The 27,992-nt window shown below is 41.5% G+C and overlaps 1 protein-coding gene and 1 long non-coding RNA gene across 8 annotated transcripts in view; one reads left to right on the top strand and one right to left on the bottom strand.

Annotated features, from left to right (window-relative positions):
* Window positions 1-27,992, top strand: part of STN1 (STN1 subunit of CST complex) — a 36,022-nt gene that overhangs the window by 3,643 nt on the left and 4,387 nt on the right. For 5 of the 7 annotated variants that reach the window (XR_008669005.2, XM_004050047.4, XM_055352887.2 and 2 more), the window contains exons 3-9: window positions 3,990-4,085; window positions 9,309-9,374; window positions 14,244-14,405; window positions 15,468-15,591; window positions 16,749-16,920; window positions 22,216-22,338; window positions 25,297-25,369. Coding sequence is in view for 6 of the 7 variants with exons in the window: in XM_004050047.4 (XP_004050095.3) it covers window positions 3,990-4,085; window positions 9,309-9,374; window positions 14,244-14,405; window positions 15,468-15,591; window positions 16,749-16,920; window positions 22,216-22,338; window positions 25,297-25,369 (816 nt within the window). In the remaining variant the exon portion in view is untranslated. Of the gene's footprint in view, window positions 1-3,989; window positions 4,086-9,308; window positions 9,375-14,243; window positions 14,406-15,467; window positions 15,592-16,748; window positions 16,921-22,215; window positions 22,339-25,296; window positions 25,370-26,715; window positions 27,918-27,992 lie in introns of those variants that run through there. The other 2 variants (XM_019035461.4, XM_063710474.1) reach the window with 1 other exon arrangement.
* LOC134759242 (uncharacterized) lies at window positions 497-6,127 on the bottom strand. Its single transcript, XR_010135286.1, has 2 exons — window positions 5,423-6,127; window positions 497-2,761 (listed from the first exon to the last, which is right to left on the bottom strand). It is a non-coding gene; the product is annotated as an uncharacterized lncRNA (long non-coding RNA).

Genomic DNA, 27,992 nt, shown 5'->3' with positions numbered 1-27,992 from the left:
TGCCTGTAATCCCAGCACTTTGGGAGGCCAAGGCGGGAGGATCACTTGAGCCCAGAGTTCAAGACCAGCCTGGGCAACAAAGTGAGACCCCAGTCTCACTTTGTCTGAGTTTTAAAAAGCAGTACTTATAGTCCCAGTTAGTCAGGAGGCTGAGGTGGGAGAATCACTTTCGCCTGGAAGGTCAAGGCTGCAGTAAGCTGTGATTGTACCACTGCCTTCCAGTCTGGGCAACAGAGCAAGACCCTGTCTCAAAAAAAAAAAAAAAAAATATATATATATATATATATATGTATTTTTAATAATAGCTCATAACATACAGAAGTCGTATTTATTGTTTTAAATATCTCTATCCATGTCAAACTTTAATGATGGGTTAAATAATAGTGACTCTTTTATTTAAATCAGCATATAATACTTATCCTATTATTCTAGTGGGTACAATGAAGTGCAAATAATATATTCTAAGAATTATATTAAATCTGGTTGAAGAAGATTATCTTAGGTGTTTTAATGCTGTCAAACATAAATAACATAGCATCGATTAAATAACAGCAGTTAAACTAAAAAGAGAGCAATCAAAAGTACTTTTAAAAAGAGAAAACAGTCAAATGTCTTGCTGTGGTTGTGGATGTTCAGGGTTGGCTGCTTGAAATCCGAGTCAACCTGCCTGTGACCCTAGATCCCTGAACCCTTATAGCTTGACCCTCCTCCTTCTTGGGGGCCTGATGATCCAGGGGGTCCTCTGATGCTTTTAGGCCTCTGTGGGCTGCATGTGGAACAGCAGGAACACAAGGGCCTTGGGAAAGGCTGGAACATGAGCTCTGTTATCTAGTATTTGTTACCATTTTCTTTTCTTAGTTCATTAAGCTTTCTCTCAGTTGACAGAGCAGCCATCCAACTTTCCTGAGCTCTCTTCTTATAGAAGATCACTTTGATAGAAGAAAATGGCTCTCTAATTCTTTTTTCCATGTCTTCAGCCATCTTTTTGTAGATGCTGTGCATCTGATACGTATAGTTCATGTTTCTATATACTTGGAGAAGTTTCTTCTTTCTAAGCAGTGTATTTCCTCCTCAGTTGCTTTTCTCTGAGTTTTAAAATTCAAACTATCTGTTATAGTCTTCTGACCTCTTTCTCCGTTGTTCTGTGATGCTTTTAAGATTTTTTTTTTCATCAGCCACTTGGAACTGGAAGGATTTTGTTGCATCTTCATCTTGAGTGACCATGTCTGTCCTTAAAGGCAAGTCATTGTTGTCAGTCCGTGAGATGAAAATTCACAGGGCTCACTTTTCTGTCCTTTTTCAAGAAAGTCTACTGTGTCCACAAGTGAAGACCTGTTCAGATTTTTATTAAGTGTTGCCACATACAAAGTTGGTACCATTGGATGACTGGCCTCCATCACAGGTGACTTGAGTACTTCATTGGTTTGTGCCATTAGCCCAGTCTTCTCAATGCCTTTCCCCCAGACTTCAACCCAGGAAGAATACCTTTTGTTCCACTCTTCTCCCTATCTGAAAGTGTTTTTGCTCTTTATTAAAACCACGACAGTGGTATATGCTAGGATCTCCTTGGAGACCCAAAGAATCCTGGGACTTTCAGACATCACCAGCAGAGTATCCTGCTGCTTCTCAACCAACTGGAAAGACATTTCAGTGGCAGACAGCCGGCCCTCTGTGGGTCCAAACAGCTCTGCTTTCTGCCTCTGATTGCCTATGTGCTGTGGGCCACAACAGACCCCGTGGAGTGTCTGTCTCTAATACAAACAAGTACCTGGCAGCCAGGAAGGACCATCACGTAGGCCAGGGGAGGGGGAGGCCAGCCCTATTCTATAAAACAGTTCTCTCTAACTTTACTCTGCTCAGTGTACAAATAGTGATATAGAGCATTTGGGGAGGCAGAAGGGGCTGAGTGCAGCCAGAGATCCTGCCTGGAGCTCAGGCCACCTGGCCCTGCAGCAAACCTAGACCACCAAAGCAGCACCATGCCTCAGCCCTGCTCTGCACACAGGCACTCCAAGGCTGAGTGGTGGGGTGTACGGCAGTAGAGGGCATCCCTGGGTGAGGCTCATTTTCCTGGTTTAAAGTTTGCTTCTGCCATAAGGAAGCCTGCCCTTGACTACACAGGACATAGGGATCTCCCTTCTCTGCAGGCTCCCTATCCTTTTGCGTTTGGTCAGTGCAGGCAGGCAGGGGCAGGGGACTGAAGATCTCATCAATGGTATTATGGAAAAGACTAAGTTTCAATTGTGAGAACTTGGGAGAAGCGAGTTGGAACTGGCTACATCTTGAAATTTTATGGCCTGGGTGCAGTGGCTCACACCTATAATTCTAGTGCTTTGGGAGGCCGAGAGTTTGAGGCCAGCATGGGCGACAGAGAGAGACCCCATCTCTATAAAAAATTTTAAAAATTAGTTGGGCTTCTGCTTGAGACCAGGAGTTGAGACTGGAACCACTTTGTCTCCATTCAATCCAAGTTTTCCTGGATGGAGGTGACTCTCTTTTTGGGGGTGACACAGTGACCCAGGCTCCTTCCCTCCTTGTTCCTGCCATCTTCAGCTCATGCCTGCAAGGTTGTCCTGAGGACAGTCTCCAAACACCAGGTTATCTCTTGAAGCGTGCCTCTGTGGAGGGAGAGGGTCTTGCTTTTGGCTAAATTTGCCACCTCTTATTTCTTAAAACCACGTCTCACTCCCCTGGTGTCTCTCTGTAACTGAGGCTTAGAAGCTCCTTGTTCATTCTTTGGACTCTTCCTCAGTCCCTTTGTCTACAAGGGAAACAGAACCATCAGCAGAGGCCAGTCTGGGGGTTATAAGGGGCGTCGGGATTCAGGCCACAGGTCCCCCTATGAATGGAGAGAATTGTGAGGGGAAGAATGGCCAAATGCCTGAGGTGATCATTGTTTCTTAATTTAGAATTCGTATATTTATTTTAAAAAGGACTTAACTGGGTGTGGTGGCTCCCAGCACTTTGAGACACCAAGGCGGGAGGATCGCTTGAGGCCGGGAGTTTAAGACCAGCCTGGGCAACAAAGTGAGATGCCCATGTCTAATTTAAAAAAAAGAAAAAGGAAATCACCATATAAAAGTTTATAACCTGTTTCTGAAAGTAAAGAATTTAGCCATCATGGGGGCGGGGGGAAGAGGCTGGAAAAGAGATTGGGCAGGACTCTTTAGCTGCAGGTGACAGGAACACAGTGCGCGTAGCTTAAGGTGAAGTGGGGAGCTCGGGTTAGGTTATTGGGGGACAGGCAGAAGGGAAGCCCTGCAGGAGCTAGGACAGCCCTGGGACCATCAGGGACTCCCTGCTCTGAGCAGCCCCTCTGTGTCCTGGACCCAAGTCAGAAAAAAGCCCCTGGGTATCAGTGGGTAGGTTCCCCCCTCAGCTTTCTCCTCTGGCAGGAAGTTGCCTGCCACCATCTGTAGCCTAGGTTTTGAAAACAGAGTTTTAAAAAGAGAAGTTTTGGGGTTGTAACCTGGCCCCAAAGGGTAGCGTTTTGTAACCTACTTACTGTCTTTTTTTAAAAAAAAATGCTATTGCCAGTTCAAAGAAATCATGACTGGTTTCTTAGAAAAGCACTTGTTTGAAAAAAAAAAAAAAAAAGCCAAAGAAGCCTTTCTCATGGTTTCCTGTCTCTTTCCTTCTAGTTGCTTCAAATATAGTCCTGTGTTTGGTCCCCCAGTACAATGACTGTTTTCAGGCCCCTTGTAAGCATTCTGCACAGGGTGCATTAACCAAATCTAGTTGGACAGCGTTGGTTTTCTCCCGTCTAGTGCAAGCTTTAATGCCAAGCTTTCTACTTAGGACCTGTGAGGAAAAGACATTGGAATTTCTTGGGGCATTGTCATTTGTCAAGGACTGATTCTTAAGTCTAGAATTTCAGCAAACAGCATGGATTGATTTTTTTAAACTCCCTTCCCCCCTACAAGTTAACATTTAATGAAGCAGAAAATGTAATCATACATTATGTCGACTTTGCTTTTTTTAAATTTTAGGTGTATTTTTGTACAATGGACATCCAATAAAACAGGTAGATGTCTTGGGAACTGTCATTGGAGTGAGAGAAAGAGATGCTTTCTACAGTTATGGAGGTAAGAACAATTGTGTCTGAAATGAAGTTGATGTAGAAGGCTGACCCTTCTGGGCTGAAAGTTGGATTTCAGCAGCCCCAGCCATTTAGAGTAGCTGGGGACCCTCACTAAGGGCATGTACTTTCTCTATGGGGTGCCCCTTTATAGCCCCAGACACGGGCTAAGAATAAAATGAGGCAACAGGTAGGAATGATACTGATGAATTCAGTGAAGTGACAGCTGCTGAGGTGCTAAGAAGTGGAAGAATTAAAATACAGCCCCCTGTGAGCATCGATGGACGGGCAGGGGGGCACCTGATGCCAAAGGGTATATCTGTAAATAGCAAAGGGTGGTAATATTTGGTTATGTGGATCACTTTAAAAAGCAAAGACCAGATTAATGTTAAAGTAGATTCTTTAACAACACAGGAAGATGTGAAAAATAATTTTAAAATATTTATATCCAGAACAGTTAACAAAAAGCCTTTTGATACCCAAAGGGGTAAATACCCATTATCAGAAAGTTTATTTTCCCTCATGATGGAAGCTTAATAAAGGGTTTCTATATTTTGGACACCAGAGAATTGCTCAAATGTGATTTTAGTGTAATAGGTCTTTCTTTTTTCATTGAGTTGATTTTTAAGCCTTTAATACATTGCCTTGTACAACTCCAAGCTTCTCTATAGTCAAGAGCCCAAGCTAGATATTTTGTGGGAAACTTAACTTTAAATTCCAAACCTTTGCTGAAATTGACATTGTCACTTTTTGTGCTATGCCTTGGATTTGTATTCTTACTCTTCTTGAGGAAAGATAGAAGGCAGTTGAACTTTGTGACCAAGAGCGTTTCATTGGCAGTCCCTGCATGATTGATAATTTGTAGATACAATATTATTGCATTTCTTTACATGTATTCATTTTCCTGAAGAGTATTATCTTGTGCTTTTAATAAAATAACATGTGAAAAATAAAAGCTCTTATTTTTTCTGCTTTTTCTCAGCATATATATATATACATATAGATATATATTTTTTTTTTTATTCTGAAAAGGATCATCCTGTCAGACATTCCCATACTGAATCTCTTCTCTGCTTTATTTTACCAAAGATATTAGTCCTGTTTTTCTCCAGACAACTCAACAAATATTTACTAAGTTCCTACAGTGTATCCAGTGGGCAGTACACTGTGGTATAGTACAGTGCTTCCTCTCCAAATGCCAACAACGAAATAATAGCGTCTTTCAGTTTGTAAAGCACTTTTATATGCATAATTTCATATTATTCTCCCTCTAGTCTTTTGAAATAGAAAGTACAGGTATTATTTCCATTTTGTAGATGAGAAAACTAAGGCTTAGTAACTTACTCAAGATTCCACTGATGGAGATTTGTGGGTCCATTCTGTTTACTGACTCCAGTGTGTTCTGTGATCTCCATATAACTCAGTTTGATTTTTCTCTCCTCCTCCTTTCTTCCATCCCCCACCCACCAAAAAAAAAAAAAAAATTAACTGCATTTGATTTTTAGTTTTCTGTTTTTCAGATCAAATAAATGAGACTGTTTGAGGACTTTAAAATCCTGGCCCTAGAACCAGGCTAGATATTAAGCCTGTGTCTAAAGGAGCTTCACTTAACCTCTTTTCCCATTATAAAAAGATTAAGGCACTATGATTGCCTCTTCTCCAGTAAGCATTTCCCTCTGAGTGAGTGTCTGAGGAGCATGACACATCTGTGGGCTTTGGGAAAATAAAAAGCATCTGACTGCTGAAATTATTGAGAGTAGAGAGGCTTTTGCAACTTTAATTCTTGTGGAGAACTGCCCCTCTCCTTGCTGTCCTCAGGCACAATATGGCTTTTGGGCCACCTGCCAGGTGGCCGCTCCCTGCTGTTCTGGGTTCTGCTTCCCCTGACTCACCGCAGGCCTGTGCTGGGGGTGCTTCCTGCTCACACTGACTCATCCCGCAGCTGAAGCAAAAGGCCAGCGGCCCAGGCGGTACTGCGTAGCTGCTGAGGACATTGTGCAGCACTGCAAGGGTGCCTCCATTCAGGGGCATTCCAGCAGCCAGACCTCTGGGCACCAAGGCGCAGGGTCTGCTGGGAGAGGTCACAAACCTGGGAAGTCCGGGGGTTGGTGACAGTGCCCAGAGTGCACAGAACACTTGGTAGCAACTCGAGCTTAGACCTAGAATATTGGAAGGCTACAGTCAAGACAAGAATGACCTCGCATTCTCTAGGACAAATGTTCATGTGCTAATTTTTTTTTTTTTTTTTTTTTGAGATGGAGTCTCGCTCTGTGGCCCACACTGGAGTACAGTGGTGTGATCTTGGCTCACTGCAACCCCCGCCTCCCGGGTTCAAGTGATTCTCCTGCCTCAGCCTTCTGAGTAGCTGGGACTACAGGTGCTTACCACCACACCCAGCTAATTTTTGTATTTTTAGTAGAGATGTGGTTTCACCATGTTGGCCAGGCTGGTCTCGAACTCCTGGCCTCAAGTGATCTGCCCACCTCGGCCTCCCAAAGTGCTGAGATTACAGGGGTGAGCCACTGCTCCTGGCCTGCTAATTTTTTTTTTAAACTTTCTATTATACTATAAATCAAGCTTTTCAACTGCAGAGAAGTGGTGTGCCTGGAAGTGTCATGCATTTTTTTAACGCAAAATGTCATTATTCATTTTTTGGATTCTTAAAATGGTATTTACTCATTATAAAATAAAATTTCAAACTAGAGATAATTTTAATGAAGTATATAAAAATCATATGAAACACTATAAATCAGGCAAAACAATGTCAGTGTTTGGGTGAACATCCTTCCTCATTCTAAACATGTTCCCAGTATCAAAGAAATATAGAAATGCCTATTTCCTTAGTACTATTATGCATATTTCTTTCTCAGTGTTTCTGAAATTAGGCTTACAGTCAACGTATACATTGAATGTGGGGTTCCTTCCCCACACTCCAAGAGAAGCTGCTCTTAGTATTTAATGTCTTAAAATCATTTCTGTCAAAATACACTGTTTAATGTTGCACATAAATTGGATTATATATTTCTATTTTACAATGAGCCATGTATATCTTTTTATTCTCATATACTACGTCATTGTAATTTTTTTAACCAATTCCATATTTATAAACATTTAGGTATTTCAAAGTGTCAGTATTATAAAGAATACTACAGTGAACAGCCTTACATAAGATGTATGTATCTGTGTACTTGTTTTTGTTTTATCTGGAAGTAATTGTTAAGTCAAAGGATATATACATTTAAAAACAACTTTTTTTAAGAGGCAGGGTCTCACTGTGTTGCCCAGGCTGGAGTGCAGTGGCTGTCACAGACAGGCACAATCATAGCACACTGCAGCCCCAAACTCTTGGACTCAAGCAATCCTGCCTCAGCCCCCCAAGTAGCAGGCATATGCCACCGCACCTGGCTTACATTTCACAATCTGATGCATGTTTCCAAACTTGCTCATTAAGATTTAAATTTTAGAAATGCGTTACTAATTTATACTCCCACTATCAACGTATGAGGGTATCAGTATTTTTAATATTTGTCAATTTCATTATTGATAAATTATGTATACTTGCTTTTCTTAATGGTAACTAGTGAACTTATCATACTGATGTATTTTTATTGGCCATTTTTAGATCTTCCATGAATCGCATATTCTTTTCTTTGCCACTTTTTCTCTTGTGATGTTGATCTTTTTCTTATTAATTTATATGAGCTCTTTATTTATTTTTTATTTTTTGAAACAGGGTTTCATTCTGTTGCCCAGGCTGGAGTGCAGTGGCATGATCATGGCTCACTGCAGCCTTGAACTCCTGGGCTCAAGCAATTCTCCCACCTCAGCCTCTCAAGTAGCTGGGACTACAGGCACATACCACCAAGCCTGGCTAATTTAAAAAATTTTTTTGGTAGAGGCGGGGTCTCCTTGTGTTGCCCAGGCTGGTCTCAAACTCCTAGGCTCAAGTGATCCTCCTGCGTTGGCTTCCCAAAGTGTTGGGATTATAGGCATGAGCCACCATGTCCAGCCTATGAGCTCTTTATATATTAAATCATTAACCCCATCATTTGGAATATTGCTATCCAGTATTAGTTTTTAGGTGGTTAGACTTATCAGACTTTCTTTAATGAGTTCTGATTTTAAGATTCTGCTTAAAGAAGTCTCACCCCACCCACTGTAAGTCCAGGGTTAAAGGTATTCACCCATATCTTCTTCTCATCTTAAGTTTACCTTTTTTATATTTAATAAAATGAAACCCATCTAGGATTTATTTTAGTATAGGAAGTACTCTTTTTGGCTTTTTCTTCAGCATAGATTTAGGCCAGCAGTAACAAATTTTGCCTTAGATTTCTTCAGGATTATGTGTGCTTTTACAACAGTCTAGTTGATGATTTTTTTTTTAAATTTAGAGACACAATGACCCCATGCTTAGCAACCTCTGTTCTGAGTTTGTCGGAAATTAGGCAAAGAGAAAATGCCTGTTATTCCCTAGCAAACATCTCCAAATTCCTCTGTAGTTGTAAATATAACTGCAATGGAAATTGTTTGATTTTTTGCAAAAATGAGATAAGCCAGGAATAACATAAGCCAGACTAGTACTGTTTTTGTGGCCAGGATATAATTATTTTCTGTAATGAAAATAAAACGGTGCCCTTCTGTGATGTGCTTGGCTTTCCTTACAGCCCCTGCAGTGGTGAGGACTGGGCAAAAGATCTTTCACAAAGAGAAACCCAGGCCAGATGACTTGGAACGCTTTGTCATGGGAAGTCAGCACGCTAGCAAAGAGACTGTGACAGAAGGCTGTGCCCTAAGTGCCTGTGCCTCTAACCACACTCCACACGATGCTCTCTTGTTTCAGGGTGGGAGAGAAAGGCTGATTTTTTATGTGAGCAGTCATTCAGTTTTTGCACTTAACTTCCCAAGGCCACCATTTTTAGTAGAGAGGTGTAGACCAGCATCATGAGGGTACCCTTGAGGGTACTAATCGTTAGTACCTTGAGGTAGGATAAGTGAAATGCTGACCATATCCCGCTGGGCTTGTGTATTACATTGACTTGTGCAGACAAGCAGTTTATACTCGTATGTAGTGAGAGGTTGTTTCAAAGGTGGAAGGAGAGTTTGATAAGGGATTTGCTTCTCCAGGCTATTGAAAGAGGTCATCTTTCAGTATGGCTGAATGCAATGACAGCATGCTAATTCACCAGCCTTGCCCAAATCTCTCTTATACCCTTTTGCTTTTCTCTTGCAGTGGATGACAGCACTGGAGTTATAAACTGCATCTGCTGGAAAAAGTTGAATACTGAGTCTGTATCAGGTAATTTTATGTGCTACATTCCTTTACTTTTCACCTAACTAATGGATTTTACTCAATGTAGTTCATCAAAACAGCTATAGGGCTAAATTTTCACATTTATCTGCTGGTGAGTTACATTGATCTACCTGAAGCACTATACCCAGAGCTTTGGCTGCTCTGAAAACTGATGCCATAGGAGAGCCAGTTGCTTTTCTTTCTCCCATCTCTTTGGTGCTCACTGCTTCCTAAGCCTACAGGAATGTGAATAGGTTACAGGGAGTTTTAGCAACTCATTTTTACCATGCCCATTATTACATAAGTCAAGGTGTCTTAGCCTAATTGCTAGTCAGGTCTGAATCCCCTTGTCCCAGCCATATCACTTGACCAAAGAACATTTTGAAGACTGTTTCTCTCACGTGGTTGCCACTAACTTCTGTGGTGCCATGGTCCAGATTTTCTAAAATCTCTGTGTTCAAACAAATAATACCAGGAATTCTAAGATTGAGAAGGTAAGATAGGATTCCTTTGGAAATTATCCATTAAGTAATATAAATTAAAAGAACTTTAAAATTGTATAGTGAATACATTGACTATAACTGAAACAACATTTGGAGTTGCTTGAATATATTTTAATAATTTTTAGATACTTTTTTTTTTTTTAAAGATAGGTTCTCACTATGTTTCCAGGGCTGGTCTCAAACGCCTGGACACAAGTGATCCTCCTGCCTCAGCCTCCCAAAGTGTTAGGATTACAGGCTTGAGCCACCACACCCGGCCCAATTTTTAGATATTTTTTAATTTAAGGTCATAATATGAAAGAATATCGTGCAATATTGGTGATGGTTTTTGGTTCTAGAGAAGCTATGAAAACTGGAACCTTGTTTTTCCTGTGTTTTACAACATATACAGTATAGTGCCATACACAGTGTGGTTATTCAGTAAACACTGCCTGCTCTAATATCTAACATCTAGTATCTATCTACTTGCATTATGTATGGTAAGAATATCTAGTGCTTAGAGTCATTTCTTCTTTTTTGCCATTACGTGTCAGAATCTCAACTTTGTGCTTTGACTATACCGATCAATGGAATGCTCATTTGCTTAATTTTCTGATGTATTTACATTTAGAATTTGGCCATCAGTTTCATGTAACTTTGGAATTCTAATTCCTAATTTGGGAACATCTAAATCAATGGCATTGCTTTGGTGAGGAAGGTTTGTAGATAGATTTAAGGGAGACAACGTGTTTTTAGGCAGATACCTCATAGGCAAGAAATAAACCTATGAGACAATCAGGTATCTGGATTTTTATGTATGTCTGAGGTGTTTTTCTTAATCTGTTTTGTGCTGCTGTTACAGAATACCTAAGACTGGGTAATTTTATAAAGAAAGAAATTTATTTCTCATAGTTCTGGAGGCCAGAAATTCCAAGATCAAAGTTTTGGTGTCTGGTAAGGTCCAGGTCCCCCCTCCAAGATGGCACCTTGAATGCTTCATCCTCCAGAGGGGAAGAGAACTGTTCCTCACATGGCAGAAGAGCGTGAGAATGAGAACCACTTCTGCAAACCCATTTTATAGTGGCCTTAATTCATTCATGAGAGTGGACCTCTCATAACCTAAACACCTCCCATTAGACCCCCATCTTCTAACACTGTTGCATTAGGGGTTAAATTTCTAACACATGAGATTTTGAGGGGACAAAAACATTCAAACTTGTTTTTGTCAAACTGTAGCAGTATTAAAATCGTTTGCAGATTTTTGGTTGTTGTCACAATCTTCGGTCAGAAGGTGTAGTTTGAATATGCGTACTTGTTCTAGATGGGGAGTCAGCAAAGTTTTTCTGTAAAGGGCCATATTTTCTGCTTTGTGCACCCTATGGTCTGTGTGTCTCAACTATTCAACGCTGCCATTATAACAGAAAGTAACCATAGGTAGTACATAAGCAAATGGGCATGGCTGTGTTCCAATAAAACTTTATTTTAAAAAACAGGCTGTGGATGGATTTGGTCCATGGGCTATAGTTTGCAGACCCCTGTTTTAGTCATTGCTTCAGTTTTCAAAATTAACTCTTTTTAAAGAAATAGCATCATCAGGAATATATAATTCTTATACTTCGTAATTTTTTAGATCAACAAAATGGGTATTAATACTGAGAGTCAGATTTTTAAAATATCAATAAGTAGATGAATGGATGAACAATCACAGTAGGTAGCCTTAAGATTGCTTTGCAAATATAACGAGAAGGTAAGAGTAGGAGAAAACCTAAAAATGATTCTCATCGTCTTTAAATTGTTCCCAACTAGCCCATTCTCTCCTTTTAATTTAATTGCCCTTAGTTTAAAAGCTTTCCATTGGAAGGTGGCCAGCAAAGACTAATTTTTTAAACAAAATTTAGTCTGAGTCAAAATCATGTTCCAGTCAGTTAAAGTAAAAGAATATAATATTAGCTTCCATAAATGTCACATTGAATGTACCATTTGGACTTAGCTTATGAGCAAAGTTAAGATTTCCTGGCCCTGAGTATTCGAATGTTAAAGGGGATTTATCTTTCATGATGGAATAGACACTGAAAGTGAAGTTCTGTCAGGCTCCAGTCTTCTCATTATATTCATTTAATTACACAGCTTGAGCCTCCTTTTGGCAACTTGGCTCACCCTTTAAGTGAAAGGTGGGCCTCTTTTTCTCAGACCAACCATCAGTCTGATCATTTCAGTGGTGCTATGTGAAGCATTTATTATCACCTATAATGTCTGCATAATGACAATGAGATTTATAAATACCTTTAAAATGCAGCCTAAGTAGAAGAGGGCCTGGGGATAGGAACTGCTACTTTTGAAAAAGTAGCAGTTGGGGATTTTTTGAAGAAACCCAGTAAGCTCTGAGCAGCAGTAATGCTGATTGCGTCCAGGTTCCTACCTGGACTCACTGAATGCACAGAGTTCTCTGTGCTCCCTATGTTGCTGTTTCCCTGGGTATAGTAGGTGTGTTCAAGGAAAATTAATGCCTCTGTACATTACAGAGACACAGTTGTCAAAATTGTATTAGGTTGATTTTGATGAAGGGCTTCTCTATAAAGAAATACAGAGAGTAGATCATCTTGTGTAAAAACACAGCCTCTCCTGCAATTTAAAAGCAAAATAAGATATACGGAATAATTATGTATTTTTTAAGGTATTAAAAATCCAAATGACTGAAGCTGGTGTAGGAGTTGTGAGCCTGCATGCATTACTGACAATGTTGTCTAAAAACAGAGAGATTTGATCATTTTTTTCTGGCAAGCATTCTGACAATATGTAATGAACTGTAAACCAGTTTGTAATTTTTTATCCAGTAATAATCTCCAAAGAAAGACCCCCAAAAAACAAGATACTTTTTCTAGAAGGTTTAATTATTCATTATCACAAATAGCTTACATTTATTATTTCCTATAAATATGGAATTGTGCTAAGTGCAGAATGTAAGCGTTCAATTAGATCATGCACAACAACTCTATGTATGAGGTAGACTCTACTGTTATATCCATTTCATAATTGCGGAAACCGAAGCGTAAGCATAGAAAGGAAACAGGCATAGTGAGGTTAAGCAGGTTAAGCAGCCTGCCCAAGGTTACACAGCTAGTAGGAGGTAAACTGAGATTCACGTCAGGTCTTTCTGACTCCAGTAGCCAAAATGCCGATGGCTGAGCTGTACTGCCCCCATACAGTGCTAGTGAAAAAAACCAAAGTAAAAAATTATAAAACTGTACCTATAATCCCAGCTACTCAAGAGACTGAGGTGGGAGGATTGCTTGAGGCCAGGAGTTCAATTCCAGCCTGGGCAACATAGCGAGACCCTGTCTCTAATAAACATAAAATGCTTGGCTGTGTAGCTTCTTTGGATACACATGTGTATTTGAAATTATGCTAGACAGGAAAACAGAATACATAGTCTTTTACACCCACCAGCCGTAACTGGGAAATGTGAGTATCTTCCTGGGGCAGGCAGCAGAGAGTAAAGGATAAGTGGGATGGCTCTGGAGCTAGAGACTGCCTGGGTTCAAATTCCAGCCTTGTCTCTAACTAGCTGTTTTACTTTGGGCAAGTTGCTTGACCTCTCTGTGACTCAGTTTTCTCTCTAAAATGGGACTAATAATGAGCAGGAGTGGTTGTGAGGACTAAATGTGCTAATACATTGTAAACTCCTTAGAACAGCATCTATAGTACCCAGATATTCGTGACGATTCTTCTTACTTAACTAATACAATTTGGAAGTAAAATAGTGATAGAAGTTATTTAGAATTGAGTGTACATTGGGTTTTTTTCATCATAAAGTTGCTCGAGTTTATATTTTTAAGTGGTATGAGAAAGAGAAAGTGGAGAAAGTGTGAGAGTGTGTGTGTGTGTGTGTGTGTGTGTGAGAGAGAGAGAGAGAGAGAGAGACAGAGAGATTAGCCTAGTTTCCCAACAGAGATGAGAGGTGAGAAATTGGGATGTTGAGCACTCAGATGGGACAAGTCTCCTTGCAAGGACATTTGAAAGGTTGTTTAAAGCTATTGCTGCCACGCCCAGCTGAACTCATTGTACAGAATTCGTCTCAAGGCCATGCAGAGCCCTTTGACTGCACTGGTGATGCAGAGCAGGAAAGAAGGCCCTGGAGCCTGTCGGAACTTGCCCACTGGACCTCAGTCTAGACTCTGTTCCTTTCACCCCGCTCTTGAATAATTACAGTTTATACCTTGTTCTCAGTGGAGTACTCCAAAAGGTTATGTGGATTTCCAACAGTAGAACAATTACCCAGAAGTAGAATAAATAAGCATATTGTGTTGGTCTTACCCTAAAACTGTCTCACAGATGTGGTAGAGTGATTGTGTTATAACTTTTTCTCTTTCCCTCTGGCTCTAAACAACTACAGCTGCTCCAAGTGCAGCAAGAGAGCTCAGCTTAACCTCACAACTTAAGAAGCTACAAGAGACCATTGAGCAGAGAACAAAGATAGAGATCGGGGACACGATCCGAGTCAGAGGCAGTATCCGCACATACAGAGAAGAGCGAGAGATTCATGCCACCGCTTACTGTAAGCACAAGATATTTCTACCAAATTGGTGGTTTTTCTGGATGTGCGTCCAGTAAACCTCTTGTTCAGCTGGAAGTCAAACTTTCAAAAAGTTCAGTTAAGGTATAACTCTATTTAATGAGTGAATTACATTGTTTAACATGCTTTCTTTAGAAAATCAGCATTTCTTACTTTTATTTTGAAGACAGCTAATTATAAGTTGGGAAAGAAAATGAATTATTTACTTTATATATGGTTGGCAAGTTTATTTGGATGACATAGTAGAGTTTCCAAAGCACTTTCAAGTTCAGAATGTCAATCCATTAGGGCAAAATATGAATATTCTTCAAAATAATGGAAATTTCTTTATTTTTTCTTTATTTTTTTTCTTTTTTTGAAACAGAGTCTCACACTGTTGCCCAGGGTGGAATGCAGTGGCACAGTCACAGCTCACTGCAGCCTCAAATTCCTGGGCTCAGGAGATTCTCCCACCTCAGCCTTCTGAGTAGCTGGAACTACAGGCATGCGCCACCACACCCAGCTAATTTTTTGTAGAGATGGGGTTTTGCCATGTTGTCCAGGCTGGTCTCAAATTTCTGAGCTCAAGAGATCCGCCCACCTCAGCCTCCCAGAGTGCTGGGATTACAGCCGTGCGCCACTGTGCCTGGCCAGAAATTTCTTGAATACCATTAAGTCCATTAACTTTAAATGAAAACAGCTAATCAGAAATATGACAGTTCCCCATCATCTTCCCTTTGTACTGTGCTGGCTGGTTTTCAGTTGGAAATCTCAAGGACAGCCCCTGCTGTCCACCAGAGGAGCAGACGAATCAATACATTGATGTGCTTTCCTGGTTCCTTGGCCCTGGCCAAGCCCATGACACTTAGGGCATCGCATTCCCTCATGCAGGATGACTGGGAGCCATTTAGTGCATCTAGACTGTGATCCCTGGGCACTCACAAGGAAGGAGGCCCACCCAGCACCTCATTTACTGTTGTCTTAGCAGCAGTTTGGGCCTGGGAAAGAATTGATCTCAATGTAATTTGCAATTTCTGTAGCATCTTTTTTCTGGTCACTTGTTAGATAAAGTGGACGACCCAGTGTGGAACATTCAAATTGCAAGGATGCTTGAGCTGCCCACTATCTACAGGAAAGTTTATGACCAGCCTTTTCACAGCTCAGCCCTAGAGAAAGAAGAGGCACTAAGGTAAGTGGTGACTTATCACTGCTGAGCACGTGACCACAGCAGAAAAGTGAAGCAGCTGAGCCCAGATGCTGGGATCGGCCTAGGTGCAAATCCCAAACCATCCACCTATGCACTGTGGGACTCTGGGCAAGCCCTCTAACCCTCTCTATGCTTCAATTTCCTCAACTGTAACGTGAAGAGAATAATAGCACAGATGTCCTAGGGTTGTCGTGAGGAAATTATGTGTGTAATTGGAGTCACTGAAGGAGGAGTGGAGGCAGGAGCAGAGAAAAACACTTGGAAGAAATAATAATGCCTGACATTTTTCCAAGTTTGATAAAAACTTTAAACTCACAGATCCAGGAAGCTCAATGAACCCCAAGGCAAGAAACCTGAAGAAAAATGCACCAAGTCACCTCATAATCAAAATATGATACCATAGCACGTCATAATCAAAAACCTGTTTTAAAAAAACCTGCACCGGTCATTCTCAACCAGGGATGATTTTACTTTTTTATAGGGGAGAAAACCCAGGAGGAATGAGAATGTGTGCATATTTGCTAATATATGCATAAAAGAACTCTGAGAGGAGACACAGAGAACCGGTAACAGCAGCTCCCTGGGGGGTGGGGACTGGAGGATAGGACAGGAAGGGGACAGAAAGGAGACTTCACTGCGTATCCTTTAATGTTTTTTAACATGAATATATTATATATTCAAAAAAGTATATTAAAAGCACAACTATAGACTCATATAAAAAGTGAAAATTCTCCATTTTCCTGTCTCCTGCCTCAGGACCATTCCCCAGAGATTACCAATGTTCATAAGCCAATGTGTGTCTTTTTAAATTAGTTTCTTCTGTGCTTACACAAGCATGAATATTCACCCATAGATTTTGTGGGTTTCCATTTTTTTTATATAAAAATAGGACCATACCTTACGTGCTGTTCTGCAGTTTGACTTTTTTCTCCTAATCTGTCATGAATATCTTAGTTCCTGTAGTTCTGCCTCATCATTTTAAACAACCACATGATGTTCCCTGTATATATTACTCTGTATATGAAAAACAAACTCCAATATAGTGTTGCATTTTCTAGCTAATTTTCTGGTTTTTATACACCAAAAAGGAACAAAGGTGATGGTTTTCTGCAGAGCTCTTTAAAACTTTCCCTCCGCAGCAATCCAGGTGCCCTGGACCTCCCCAGTCTCACGAGTTTGCTGAGTGAAAAAGCCAAAGAATTCCTCATGGAGAACAGAGTGCAGAGCTTTTACCAGCAGGAGCTGGAAATGGTGGAGTCTTTGCTGTCCCTTGCCAATCAGCCTGTGATTCACAGTGCCTGCTCCGACCAAGTGAGTGCAGCATGCCCACGTGAGAATTCTTGTTCCCTGCCCCAGATCTGCAACTGCAGGTGTGGGTGAAAGTGACTGTGGCATGAAGATTCACAGAGTTGACCCAGGGAACAGAGGGAATGGTTCTGTCACACATTATTTCTATTCTGGAAAGGTCATTGACCACTAAGAACTTGAAATGAGGCATAAGGCTGGACCTGCCCCTTCCTCCTCCTTACCTAATCTTTTTTTTTTTTTCGGAGACAGAGTCTCACTCTGTCGCCCAGGCTGGTGATTCTCCTGCCTTGGCCTCACAAGTAGCTGGGACCACAGGCATGTGCCATCACGCCTGGCTAACCAAGATAACTTTTTCTAAGAGGAATAAAAAATTAAAGAATAAAAAATTACTTAAGTGTTCCTTGAAATTTTACTTACAAATGAGTCTGAATACAACTCGGTCTTTATTTAAACTCCTAAAACACAATGGATTAATCTTATTCTGAAAAAGACAGAGCAAGTCATTAAAAACCATGGTTCAAGTTCGCGAATCATTTTGCTGATGAATAAATCATCTTGGATGGATAATTACCTCCTCTCATCTACTTCCCTGTCACTTGGCTTCTGCTGAGATTAAACATCCATCTCAATGAATACTAACAACCTACTACTATGGACCTTAGACTATTATTATTTTTTTCTACTCAAATATTAAGCATAATAAGATTAAGTAATGAGGGGCCAGGCGCAGTGGCTCATGCCTGTAATCCCAGCATTTTGGGAGGTCAAGGTGGGCAGATCACTTGAGGCCAGGAGTTCAAGACCAGCCTAGCCAAAATGGTGAAATCTTGTCTCTACTAAAAATACAAAAATTAGACAAGGTCTCACTCTGGGTGACCCTGACCCCTGACTGTCACCCGGAGTGAGACCTTGTCCCAACAAAAAGAAAAAGTTATTTCCATGTTTTTACCCCTAGTTTTACTTGGGTAACTTGTTTTGTTGCTTGGTGTTGACGTATTGCTTGGAATTAAGAATTATTTGAGACATTGATTTTAGGCTTTCCCTTTCATTACAGTTCTTAGGTTTGTTGTTGTTGTAACATGACTCATTTATTTACTTTCTTTATTCCACCAGGGAATGATCTCAGCTTAAATGCCCCTCCTTGCCCTCCCTGGCCTTCTAGCTGCTCTGATTGCCACGTGGCCCCTCACCCTTACACCCTGCTTTTGTATCTGACGTCACTGGTCTTTATTTGTTTGCCTGCCTGTTCCTCCATCAGAATTTAAGTTCTGTGAGAGCAGAGGACTTGTCTGTCTTATTCTTTGCTCTCTACCCAGGGCCTAGAACGGGGCTGGCATAAAGCAGGTTCTCACTAATTATTTGCTGATTGAAGGAATGAATGATTTTTAAAAATTCAAATTGTCCCACAAAGTGTAAAGGTAAAGGTCAGTTTCTTTCCCATCCTCCCTCTCACTCCCTTTCCCCTGAGACAAGCACCAGTACTAGTCTCTGGAATATCATTCTGGAGATAGTCTGTGCTTGTGTGTACTCTAAGTCACTGTAGCCCCTTCTGTTTCACACAGATGGTAGCATGGCATAGTATACTATGAGAGACCACACTTTTCATTGACGTATGTCTTACAGATTCTTTCCTAGCCGTACATATAGGTTGGCCCCTACAGTCTTTGTCATGTGTACCATCATGTATGTGACCAGTCTGTCCATTCCTGGACTGTTTAGATGTTTTCTGATCTCTTGCCATCACCAACAAGGCTGCTGTGAACACCCTTGCTAGGTAACATAAGTTGTTCTTGATTTTGGTGGAACAGATACTGAGTCACATCCTGACTTCCTGGGCATGACCACTGCTTCTCAGTTTTGTTTGTGCTCCTAATTATCTCTTCTGGGCAACAGCCTGATGTGCCCAGTGACCCATGGTTTCATATGAGGAGATGAGGGATATCGTTTCAGAAAACACCAAAGTGGAAAGGGTCACGACTGGCTGCTTTGTTCTTTGCCAAGGTTGCTTCTAAACAGTTGCAGCGCTCCAGCTGTCGGCTGACAGCAAGATTGACCTTCTTCCCACTTAATCATTTAGAGGCGGCTCAAAGCCAAATTGACCTCCTAGGACTTCTGATGATTCTATCAGCATGTTTGGAAAGAAACTTTAAAGCTTAGCGAAGACCATATTTTTCACATGAAGCCAGCTCTTCCGTGATAGCTATAATTAAGTAGAGAGAGAGACTTAAGGACTCTTTGAGGACTAAAAGACTCCTCCATTCAAAATGATCTGTGGGGAACCTTTGGCATATCTTTTTGAAAATGCTTACAGCAGAAACTTGTGTCTGCCTAGTGCTATATGTTTAAAAAGAATCGAATATGGCACTATATTTGTTTTGTCTTTGGAAACTCTTTTTTCTATCAATTATGAATTAGTCCCTCACATTGCTCTGGTTGGGGAGGTCAGTGTGATTAAATTGAGTTCTGTTAATAGATTCCTGGGAGACTAAAGGTGCTTTACAATGAGACTGAAACCCTAGATCCTTTGGCACTTTCTGTTGTCATACAGATGAAAGCTTAACAGAAAAAATCATTGCGATGGTGTTACAGTTTAGAGGCAGAGAGAGAGCAGGCTTGAATGTTTCCTCCTTTTTTTCATAGTGGTCCTTCTTAGCAAATCCAGAAACGTGATAAGCAGGGCCTGCAAAACCATTGTTTCTTTGACAGCTGGATGAATGTTGAGTTTGTTTGTGAATGAAGACTATATATATTTCAGGGATCCACCCAGTTCCTGACCTGAGATGAGGCGAGGCTTAGTAAGGCTCAGCACGTTTAGCTAGTCACTGGTTTTTTTTGTTTGTTTGGTTTTTTTTTTTTTTTTTGCCTGTGAGCAATTTCGGTTTCCTAAATCTGATGAGTCTGTCATTGGTTTTTTGAAAAAGACAAGAAAGACACAGATCCCAGTCCAGGAAAAGCTGCTGGCTGGAAGAGACGATTAGTGGCTTTACCCTTGAGACTATGGTCTTTATAACTAGGCCAGGGAAATATGTCCCAGGGTCAGCTGAGGCAAATGTTTTTGGAAAGGAAGCTTCAAGTATTGTTTATATTTACAGAGAGCCATTTCTGGTGAGTCCTTGCTCACAGCTGAAACTGTGTTTTTAATCTCCCAGGCTAGCATTGTCTCTTCCTGCTGCTTGATCTGACTGAAATCTGGGAGGGGGAACTAGGCTTTTTATATGGTTTGGGGATAACCAAGAGTCATTTTTAAAGACAGGAATAATCATGTAACAATCATCTCTAGTTAGTTTCCAATTTATTTCTATCTTGCTAAGAGATGTAATAAACCTAACCTTTAGGATCCTTATGTTAAATTGACTAAAGAAGATAGATCTCCTTAGAATTATAAAGATTAAGTAGTTATGAAGGTTTGCAAAGGAGTCTATGTTGCACTGATGGTGCATCCCCTAAGAGCACTCATGTATGAAATTAAAAACAGTTTTGCCCTAAGCCTCGTGAATAAAAAGATGTGTGGCTGAGGATTGCTAGGTGTGGTGTTTATTCTAAACACACCCAGAGAGCTTTTCTGCCTGTGGGAGTTGTCAAGTATTTCTCAGCCTTATTCTCCCTTCCGAATGGAAGCTGTCATAACCTGGAATGTTTGTCAGTTTGGGGGCTCTAATGACGAGGTTCTCCAGCTTGTTCTTTTAAGGAAAAACTTAGACTGATAATTCAATTAGTGTGTTAGGCTGTTATTGTTAGCCCAGGAGAGCACATTTGTGAAACATCACCAGGATCTATTAGAGTAACAGAAAGCCTGTTTGGGAGGTCTCTTCTAGAAAGAGAAGGTTACTTTGGGACGGACTTGTGAACACTTGAGACCCTGTGGAGGCTCTTTCCTCTCCCCTTGAGGAAATGTCATTAGCAAATCTCAGCCAGTCTTTTTCAGCACCTCTGGGTGCTGCCCCACATAGGCTTTGTAAGTACCTTTCAATAGAGGTAGGACTTGGCCTTCAAATGCTTTTCTGGAAGCTTTGCCACATTTGTTTGGAACTCTGATCTTTTCAATATCTTGACAAATTTCTGTCACATTGAAAATGGATCTGTAGGCTGGGCACGGTGGCTCACACCTGTAATCCCAGCACTTTGAGAGGCCGAGGCGGGTGGATCACGAGGTCAGGAGATCGAGACCATCCTGGCTAACATGGTGAAACCCTGTCTCTACTAAAAATACAAAAAATTAGCTGGGCATGGTGGCAGGCGCGTGTAGTCCCAGCTACTCGGGAGGCTGAGGCAGGAGAATGGCATGAATCCAGGAGGTGGAGCTTGCAGTGAGCTGAGATCGCGCCACTGCACTCCAGCCTGGGCGACAGAGACTGTCTCAAAAAAAAAAAGGATCTGTACTTTGAAGAGCAATCGTTGTTCACCCTTTTCTTTATTTTAGGAAGGAGTGGAAAATCCCCAATGGAATAATAAGAAGAATACACACTCTCTAATGTGTATTTGTTTCCATTCATCTCACAGATACTTTATCAGTCACCTAACGTGTGCTAGGGAGGAGGTGGCCAAGATGAAACAAAGTCCCTGACTCAAGAAGCATCCCATCTGGTCAAGCATGGGGGGACATAGCTGATAGCCTAGCTTCCTCGGGGATAAGAAGCAGGATGACCTGGATGACCCTCCCCAGGCAAACGTGTCTCCAGAGAAGTGAAGAGACACTGAAAGTGAGGGGGAGAGCTGACAGCAGCAGAGGTCCCTTCTAGGTGGGGACTGTGCTTCACCAGGACTGCTGTCTACCTTCAGCCTTGTGGACTCCCCTTGGTGGATCTCTGCACAGCCTCTGTTGTCCTCCATTTAAAATAATGAGGCTATTTAATACTTCATGCTGGAATCCCCAAATTATTCCAACATACATAAAAATCTTTGAAGTCCCTAGGAAGAGATTGTATACAGCCTCAATTTTAATGGAAAAGGGGGCTAATATATATATACAGAGTTTTGGTTTTGTATAAAAAATAAGTCAAAGATTGTCCGACAGTGAGAGTAGCTTTTTTTATTCTGCACTACAGAGTGTTGAGTTCATTTAAAAAAAAAAAATCACAACTAAGGTAGGGAACAGTTATGAAAGGTGACCTGCTGGGGCACACTTCTCAGTCCTCCTTAAATACCATCCTGCTAGACCGGTACATACCAGGATCTTTTTGACTCAGCAGTTAAAAGGCCTGTTGGACAAATTCATGAACCAGTTGGTCTAGGAGTTGTTCTCAGGTGCCGTAAGGTGAGACTTATTTCTTTTCTTTTTTCTTTTTCCTCTCTTTACAGGTGAATTTTAAGAAGGACACCACTTCCAAGGCAATTCATAGCATATTTAAGAATGCTATACAACTGCTGCAGGAAAAAGGACTTGTTTTCCAGAAAGATGATGGTTTTGATAACCTATACTATGTAAGACACTTGCAACTTAACTTTTTTTCTTTGTAGCTTCAATTACAAATATATTTATTACTTATGAATAACCACTTAATTATTCTTAAAAATCATTAAGGAGGTACATAAAATCAGAAGTGAAAGTTGGCCCTTATCCTTCCCCAAGGTATCTCTTTTAATAATACAGTTGACCCATGAACCACACAAGTTTGAACTGCATGGGTCTACTTACATGCAGACTTTTTCAACCAAATGCAGATGGAAAGTACAGTATTTGCAGATGTGAAACCCACATATGAGGGCTAACTTTTTGTACATGCAGGTTTCACAGAGCCAACTTCAGGACTTGAGTGTGTGTGTATTTTGGTATACCTGAGGGTCCTGGAACTGATCCACTGAGTATACCGAGAGATAACTGTATATCCTTCTAGACATTTATCTGTACATTTACAGATGCATACATATACAAATGTGCTCCTGTGGCTTTTTAATTGTTTCAAATCCCTGACTTATGCAAGAGCCTTTTTGCTTTATAAAAAATGTGATCATCTTCTAAATCAACATTTCTCAATCTGAACACTATTTGGGCTAGGTGATCGATTGTCATGGGAACTATCCTGTGCATTGCAGGATATTTAGCAGCATCCCTGACCTTCACCTACTAGAGACCAGGAGCAACACCCCAATTGTGGCAACCAAAAATGTCCCTGGACATTGCCGGGTGTCTCCTGGGACCATTGAGACTTGCTACTATAAATAATGCTCTGTACCTTTTTTGGTACCAAGATAACACATGACAGGCACCTTTCCACATTAGTGGTTATAAATCTACCTCGTTCTTTCTAACATCCTCAGGGTATTCCATACTATGGGTACCTGTTGTGTATTTTTTAGACATTCCTTTTTGATGGGTACTTAGGGTATTTCTAACTTTTGCTGTCACAAATAGTGTTGCTGTGGCTATTTTTGCACAACTATATTTGTGAACTCATGTCAGTATTTCTGTAAGATTGACTCTTAAAAGAAGAGCTGCTGGAGCAGAGGGCATGGCCATTTAAGCTTTTGGTCGACACAGTGTGATGGGCCTGCCTGAAGGCTGTACCAGTTGACTCCCAGCAGAAGTATGGGTGCTTGTTTGCCTCACTCTTTCAAGTTAAAAGTTCACGTTTTGCTGCATACCTTTAATATTGGAGGAGCTAAGCTGGAAATGGGCCTTCTCAGGACCACTGACATCAGTGGGTGTGGACTCCGTTATGTGCAGCTCTCCCAGAGACTGATCAAATTCTGTGGTATTCCAGAAGTCTCACTATTTACAGGCAAGATTCCTGACGGGGAGCTTTTCTTAATATGACATTAGTGACTCCCCTCTTTAGAGAGATTTTAGAAATTACAATACCATTTAAATAACTTTTGAAACAGGTATCCCAGTCTACATAAGGGCGAGTGCCTCCCACACCGTCCCAGGATGGGAGTCCTGGCATGGGAAGGCCGGGTGGGAGGTGGTTGCTTCCTGGAAGTTGGAGAAGCTCATGGGGGCAGCTCACCTTGAGCCCTGCTCTGGGACACACATTTCCTCCCAGGCCTTTAGAGAGCAGCCCTTCCTGAGGAGCAGCAGTCCAGGGCAAGGCGTGGCGGGGCTGGGCACTTCCTCCTGTGAATCATTGTGATCACGCACAAATAGATCTCTTATCGCCATCTCTGACTTCATCTCTCCACTGCTTTGTAGTCACCTTTCTCCTGAAGCCCTGCCTCAGGGAAATGGTTAAAATAAGTCAACACTTCTGTTTGCCTAGTGCTTTCCTAGGTTCAGCAGCTCTCACACCTGACCTTGTTTAATCTTCATCATAACCTTGTGAGCTGAGAGAAGGCAGGTGTTCTCAAGATGCCCTCTCCAGTAAGGCAGGTCAGACAGGCATTCTTGGGCTGTCTTTAAGGAGGAAACTTACAGCTATTTGTTTGCATGCCTATTTTCTTTCTTCCTTTCTTCCTCTCTCTTTTTCTGTTTCTTTTTTTCTTTCTCTTTCTGTCTTTTTTTGTTACTAGATTCACTGTGGAACATGAAGGTGAAACCCATTGTGTGCTGCTTCCCTCTTAATCTGAGCTGGTTAAAAAAGACTAAGTTGGCCAGGTGCGGTGGCTCACGCCTATAATCCCAGCACTTTGGGAGGCCAAGTCGGGTGGAATCACTTGAGGTCAGGCATTCGAGACCAGCCTGGTCAACATGGTGAAACCCTCATCTCTACTAAAAATACAAAAATTAGCTGGACATGGTGTTGCACGCTTGTAATCCCAGCTACTCGGGAGGCTGAGGCAGGAGAATCACTTGAACCTGGGAGGCGGAGGTTGCAGTGAGCTAAGATCGTGCCACTGCACTCCAGCCTGGGCGATAAGAGTGAGATTCCGTCTCAAAAAAAAAAAAAAAAAAAGAGAAAAAGACTAAGTTATGTCTACCTTTGAGAGCAGAATGTGTTTCAGTGGATAGGCTAGCTTTACTCTCATGCTAGCCTGTCCTTGCAGGGTTTTTTTTTTTTTTCTCCTTTTATTTTTCCTTGTGGTTGGGAGAAGCAAGAAAACTGATGCAACACAAGACAGGTGTCAGGGCCCAGAAGAAGGAGTCATGGGGTGGAGATCGGAGGCCTTGATCACTGTGCCTCTCTCAAAACTATAACAACAAATAACAGAAATGTGTTATGAGTGTTGAAGAAGAAAGTTAGTTGCTCCTTAAAAGTATGCAATTCCAGCTTTTTTTTTTTGTTTTAACCTCATTGCCTCAATGAACCAACTCCCAAGGACGTGTCCTCTGGGCAGAACTGGTTTGACACTAGGCCAAGTATCAAACACCACATTAATGGTGTAGGGAAGATGATTATTATGTAATCTTTAGAAACTATCCTGAATACTAATTTGGAAGTCTGGATGACACAACTGCTGTGTTACCTAAGAACACTCTCTCTCTCAACTATTTTTCCTATTTAGGTAACCAGAGAAGACAAAGACCTGCACAGAAAGATCCACCGGATCATTCAGCAGGACTGCCAGAAACCAAATCGTAAGTGGTATAATGTACAAGTGATGCCCTGGTGCCCTGGAAGGGGATACTGTCTCCCGGGGAGCACTGGATGGAGAGTCAGGAGACCCGGGACTTTTCCCAGTAGTGACTTGGAAAGGTGATAGTCAAAGTACCTGCCCTCCCTGAGCCTCCATCTCCTCTCTAAAGGAGTGTTAGGCTAGCACAGTTGTTGTGATCTTGGCTGTACATAAGATTCAGCCTTGGAGCTCTCTGAACATTCAGAGCCCAGATTCTACCCTGGGGATTTTGTTTCCATAGAGGATGAGGTGGGGGCTAGACAAGGAATTCTGATACAGTGAGGTCACCACACTAGGACGTTTTGATGTCGTTCTGCTTCTCATGTTCTCTCTGATTTGTGTTATTTCCTATTTCATGCTTGCCCCCCTTCTTTGAACACAAACCTGACATTTCCCTCTATTCTAACATCAAAGCCTTTCAGTGTTGGAAGGGATGGTTCTAGACATGACTGTTCATGAACGGTGTAATTCAGTCATCTTGGAAACTGTTAATTTGCAAAAGACATGGTTTAGAAAATAGTTTTGGTAGAGTTAGTTCAGCCCCTAGTGGTTAGACACTGAAACGGTAGCTACTCTGACAAGGAACAATACCATTTCCACACTAGTTAGAAAGAGAAGGAAGCATTAGTCTATCTTTAAATCCTATGTAAACTGACCGGTCTTAAAGGTGACTTTTCAAAGTCTAGCTTTTGCAAACACATACTATAATAAGAAGTGTTGGAAAAGTTTGTTAATGACCCCAGGTCCCTGATCTGCCAGTGAACTCCACCTCCAGTCCTTCGGTCCATACATCCCTGGGGCCTGGACCTGTGCCAGGTTGAGTCAGTGGGTGAAGCTGGGCCAGGTTTCCAGCACTGGTGTTTATGGTAGACAGCCCTAGTTAGCCTTTAAGAAACCATGAGGTCGGATCCTAGAGTGGTGTGACAGCAGCTCTTAAAATAAACTCAAAGCAATATATTATTTCAGTGCAAGTGAATGGACTTTGTTCACTTCATTCAGAACAATAAAAGCAAATATCCTTTAGTTGAGGGAAAAGCCCATCTGTCCACAGTTGAAGGAGCTTTTGAGAGCAGTGCAATGTGGGATTCCTCAGCCAAGAAGGATGAGAAGATGCTCCCAAGATAACGTCACTGCAGTCACCCTATTCGCAGGCCTCCTGGCCAGGTTCTTATTTTCATCTGCATTAGGAATAGAATGGATTGAACCCTAGGGCTAGTAAAGCACATGAAAAGAATTCACATTTCATTTGGACTTGGCTCTCTGAAGTGTCCTGAAAGTAGCAGGTTTAACATCTACATCTACCCACAGCTCATCAAGTGGACAGGCCCTGCCACTCAGGCTGTGAATGGGAGCCTCTGAAAGCCACTAGCCAATCACCTGGCACTACTACACGCCCAGGAGCTGAATTCTGAAGCCTGAGTTACTGAGAATGCTGATAAAAGATGTTATAAGGACTGTGTTGGAACCTGCTGTGACCACCCCGCTTCATAATGTCATAACATAGCAATTCAGAATAGTAATGTATGCCCCTCATGAAAAGCCAAGCCGTGCAAAAATCCACTCCAAAAAGCCAGACTCCCTCCCAGCACTGAGCCCCAGCTTCTGTGTTCCCCTCTCCAAAGGCAGTGGTTGTTATTAGTTACTTGCATATCCTGTTGGATATGTGTTTTCTATCAAGGATAAACTATACAGATATGCACTTACAAACATATCGTATTATTTATCCTTGACAGAAAACACAAGTGAAGTTTAGCCGACGATATACATTGTCCTACACCTTGTATTTTAGATCTAACATTGCCTTCTAGAGGTCAACAGTACACATGAAAGTGCCTACGTCTTTTCATTAGCTGGACAGCATGCTGTTATATGTATAGGTAAATATCTGACCCTCAGTCTAACCATACCTACTGGGCCTTTAGTTCCTTTCTAGCCTTTCAAACAGAATATAGCCTGGAGTTTTTCCTTGTCAGGATGATTGGTAGAAGGACTTGAAGTCATTTATGAGTGTCTCACAAAGGCTAACCCTTCAATAATGAAAGGACTGTGAACATCAAGCCTGTGTTAGGTCCCTGAAGGATTGATACTTGTTTTCTGAAGATGGGCAATGTGGCGGCATTGTGAGGAGCTGTGCTCTGAAGCCACCTTGCCTAGGTTTGAATCCCGGCTCTGCCACTTGCTAGCTGTGTAATGTTGGGCAAGTGCCTCGGGTTCTTTAAATGCAAAGTGGGGATAATGATAGTACCTACAAGATGGGTTTTTATAAGAAGTAAATGAATTGGCATTTAGAAAGTTAGAAGAGTACTCAGTGCATAATTATGATCCAAAAAGTATTAAATAAAAATGAAGTTCTCTTTCCTAATGGCACAAGTGGTAACCCCTAATTCTCTAGCCTGCAGGCCTGAAGGCTCACCCTCTACTTGGTTTAATATTGATCTGGAAGGAGGCAGTTTCAGATAGAATCTGTATGTGGATTTTGCTGTATTATTGTTGGAGTAAAGTTGACAAAATCTGGATTTTGGCTTTCAGTATGGGTACAACAATGGCAAATTATCCAAAAGAGCTCTATGTTGAACATGTCTTTT

The sequence above is a fragment of the Gorilla gorilla genome, chromosome 8 (assembly GCF_029281585.2).
Source record: "Gorilla gorilla gorilla isolate KB3781 chromosome 8, NHGRI_mGorGor1-v2.1_pri, whole genome shotgun sequence".
NCBI classification, from domain to species: Eukaryota; Metazoa; Chordata; class Mammalia; order Primates; family Hominidae; genus Gorilla; species Gorilla gorilla.
The sequence above is the reverse complement of the archived record's forward strand: the minus strand, read 5'-3'. Positions and strand labels throughout refer to the sequence as shown.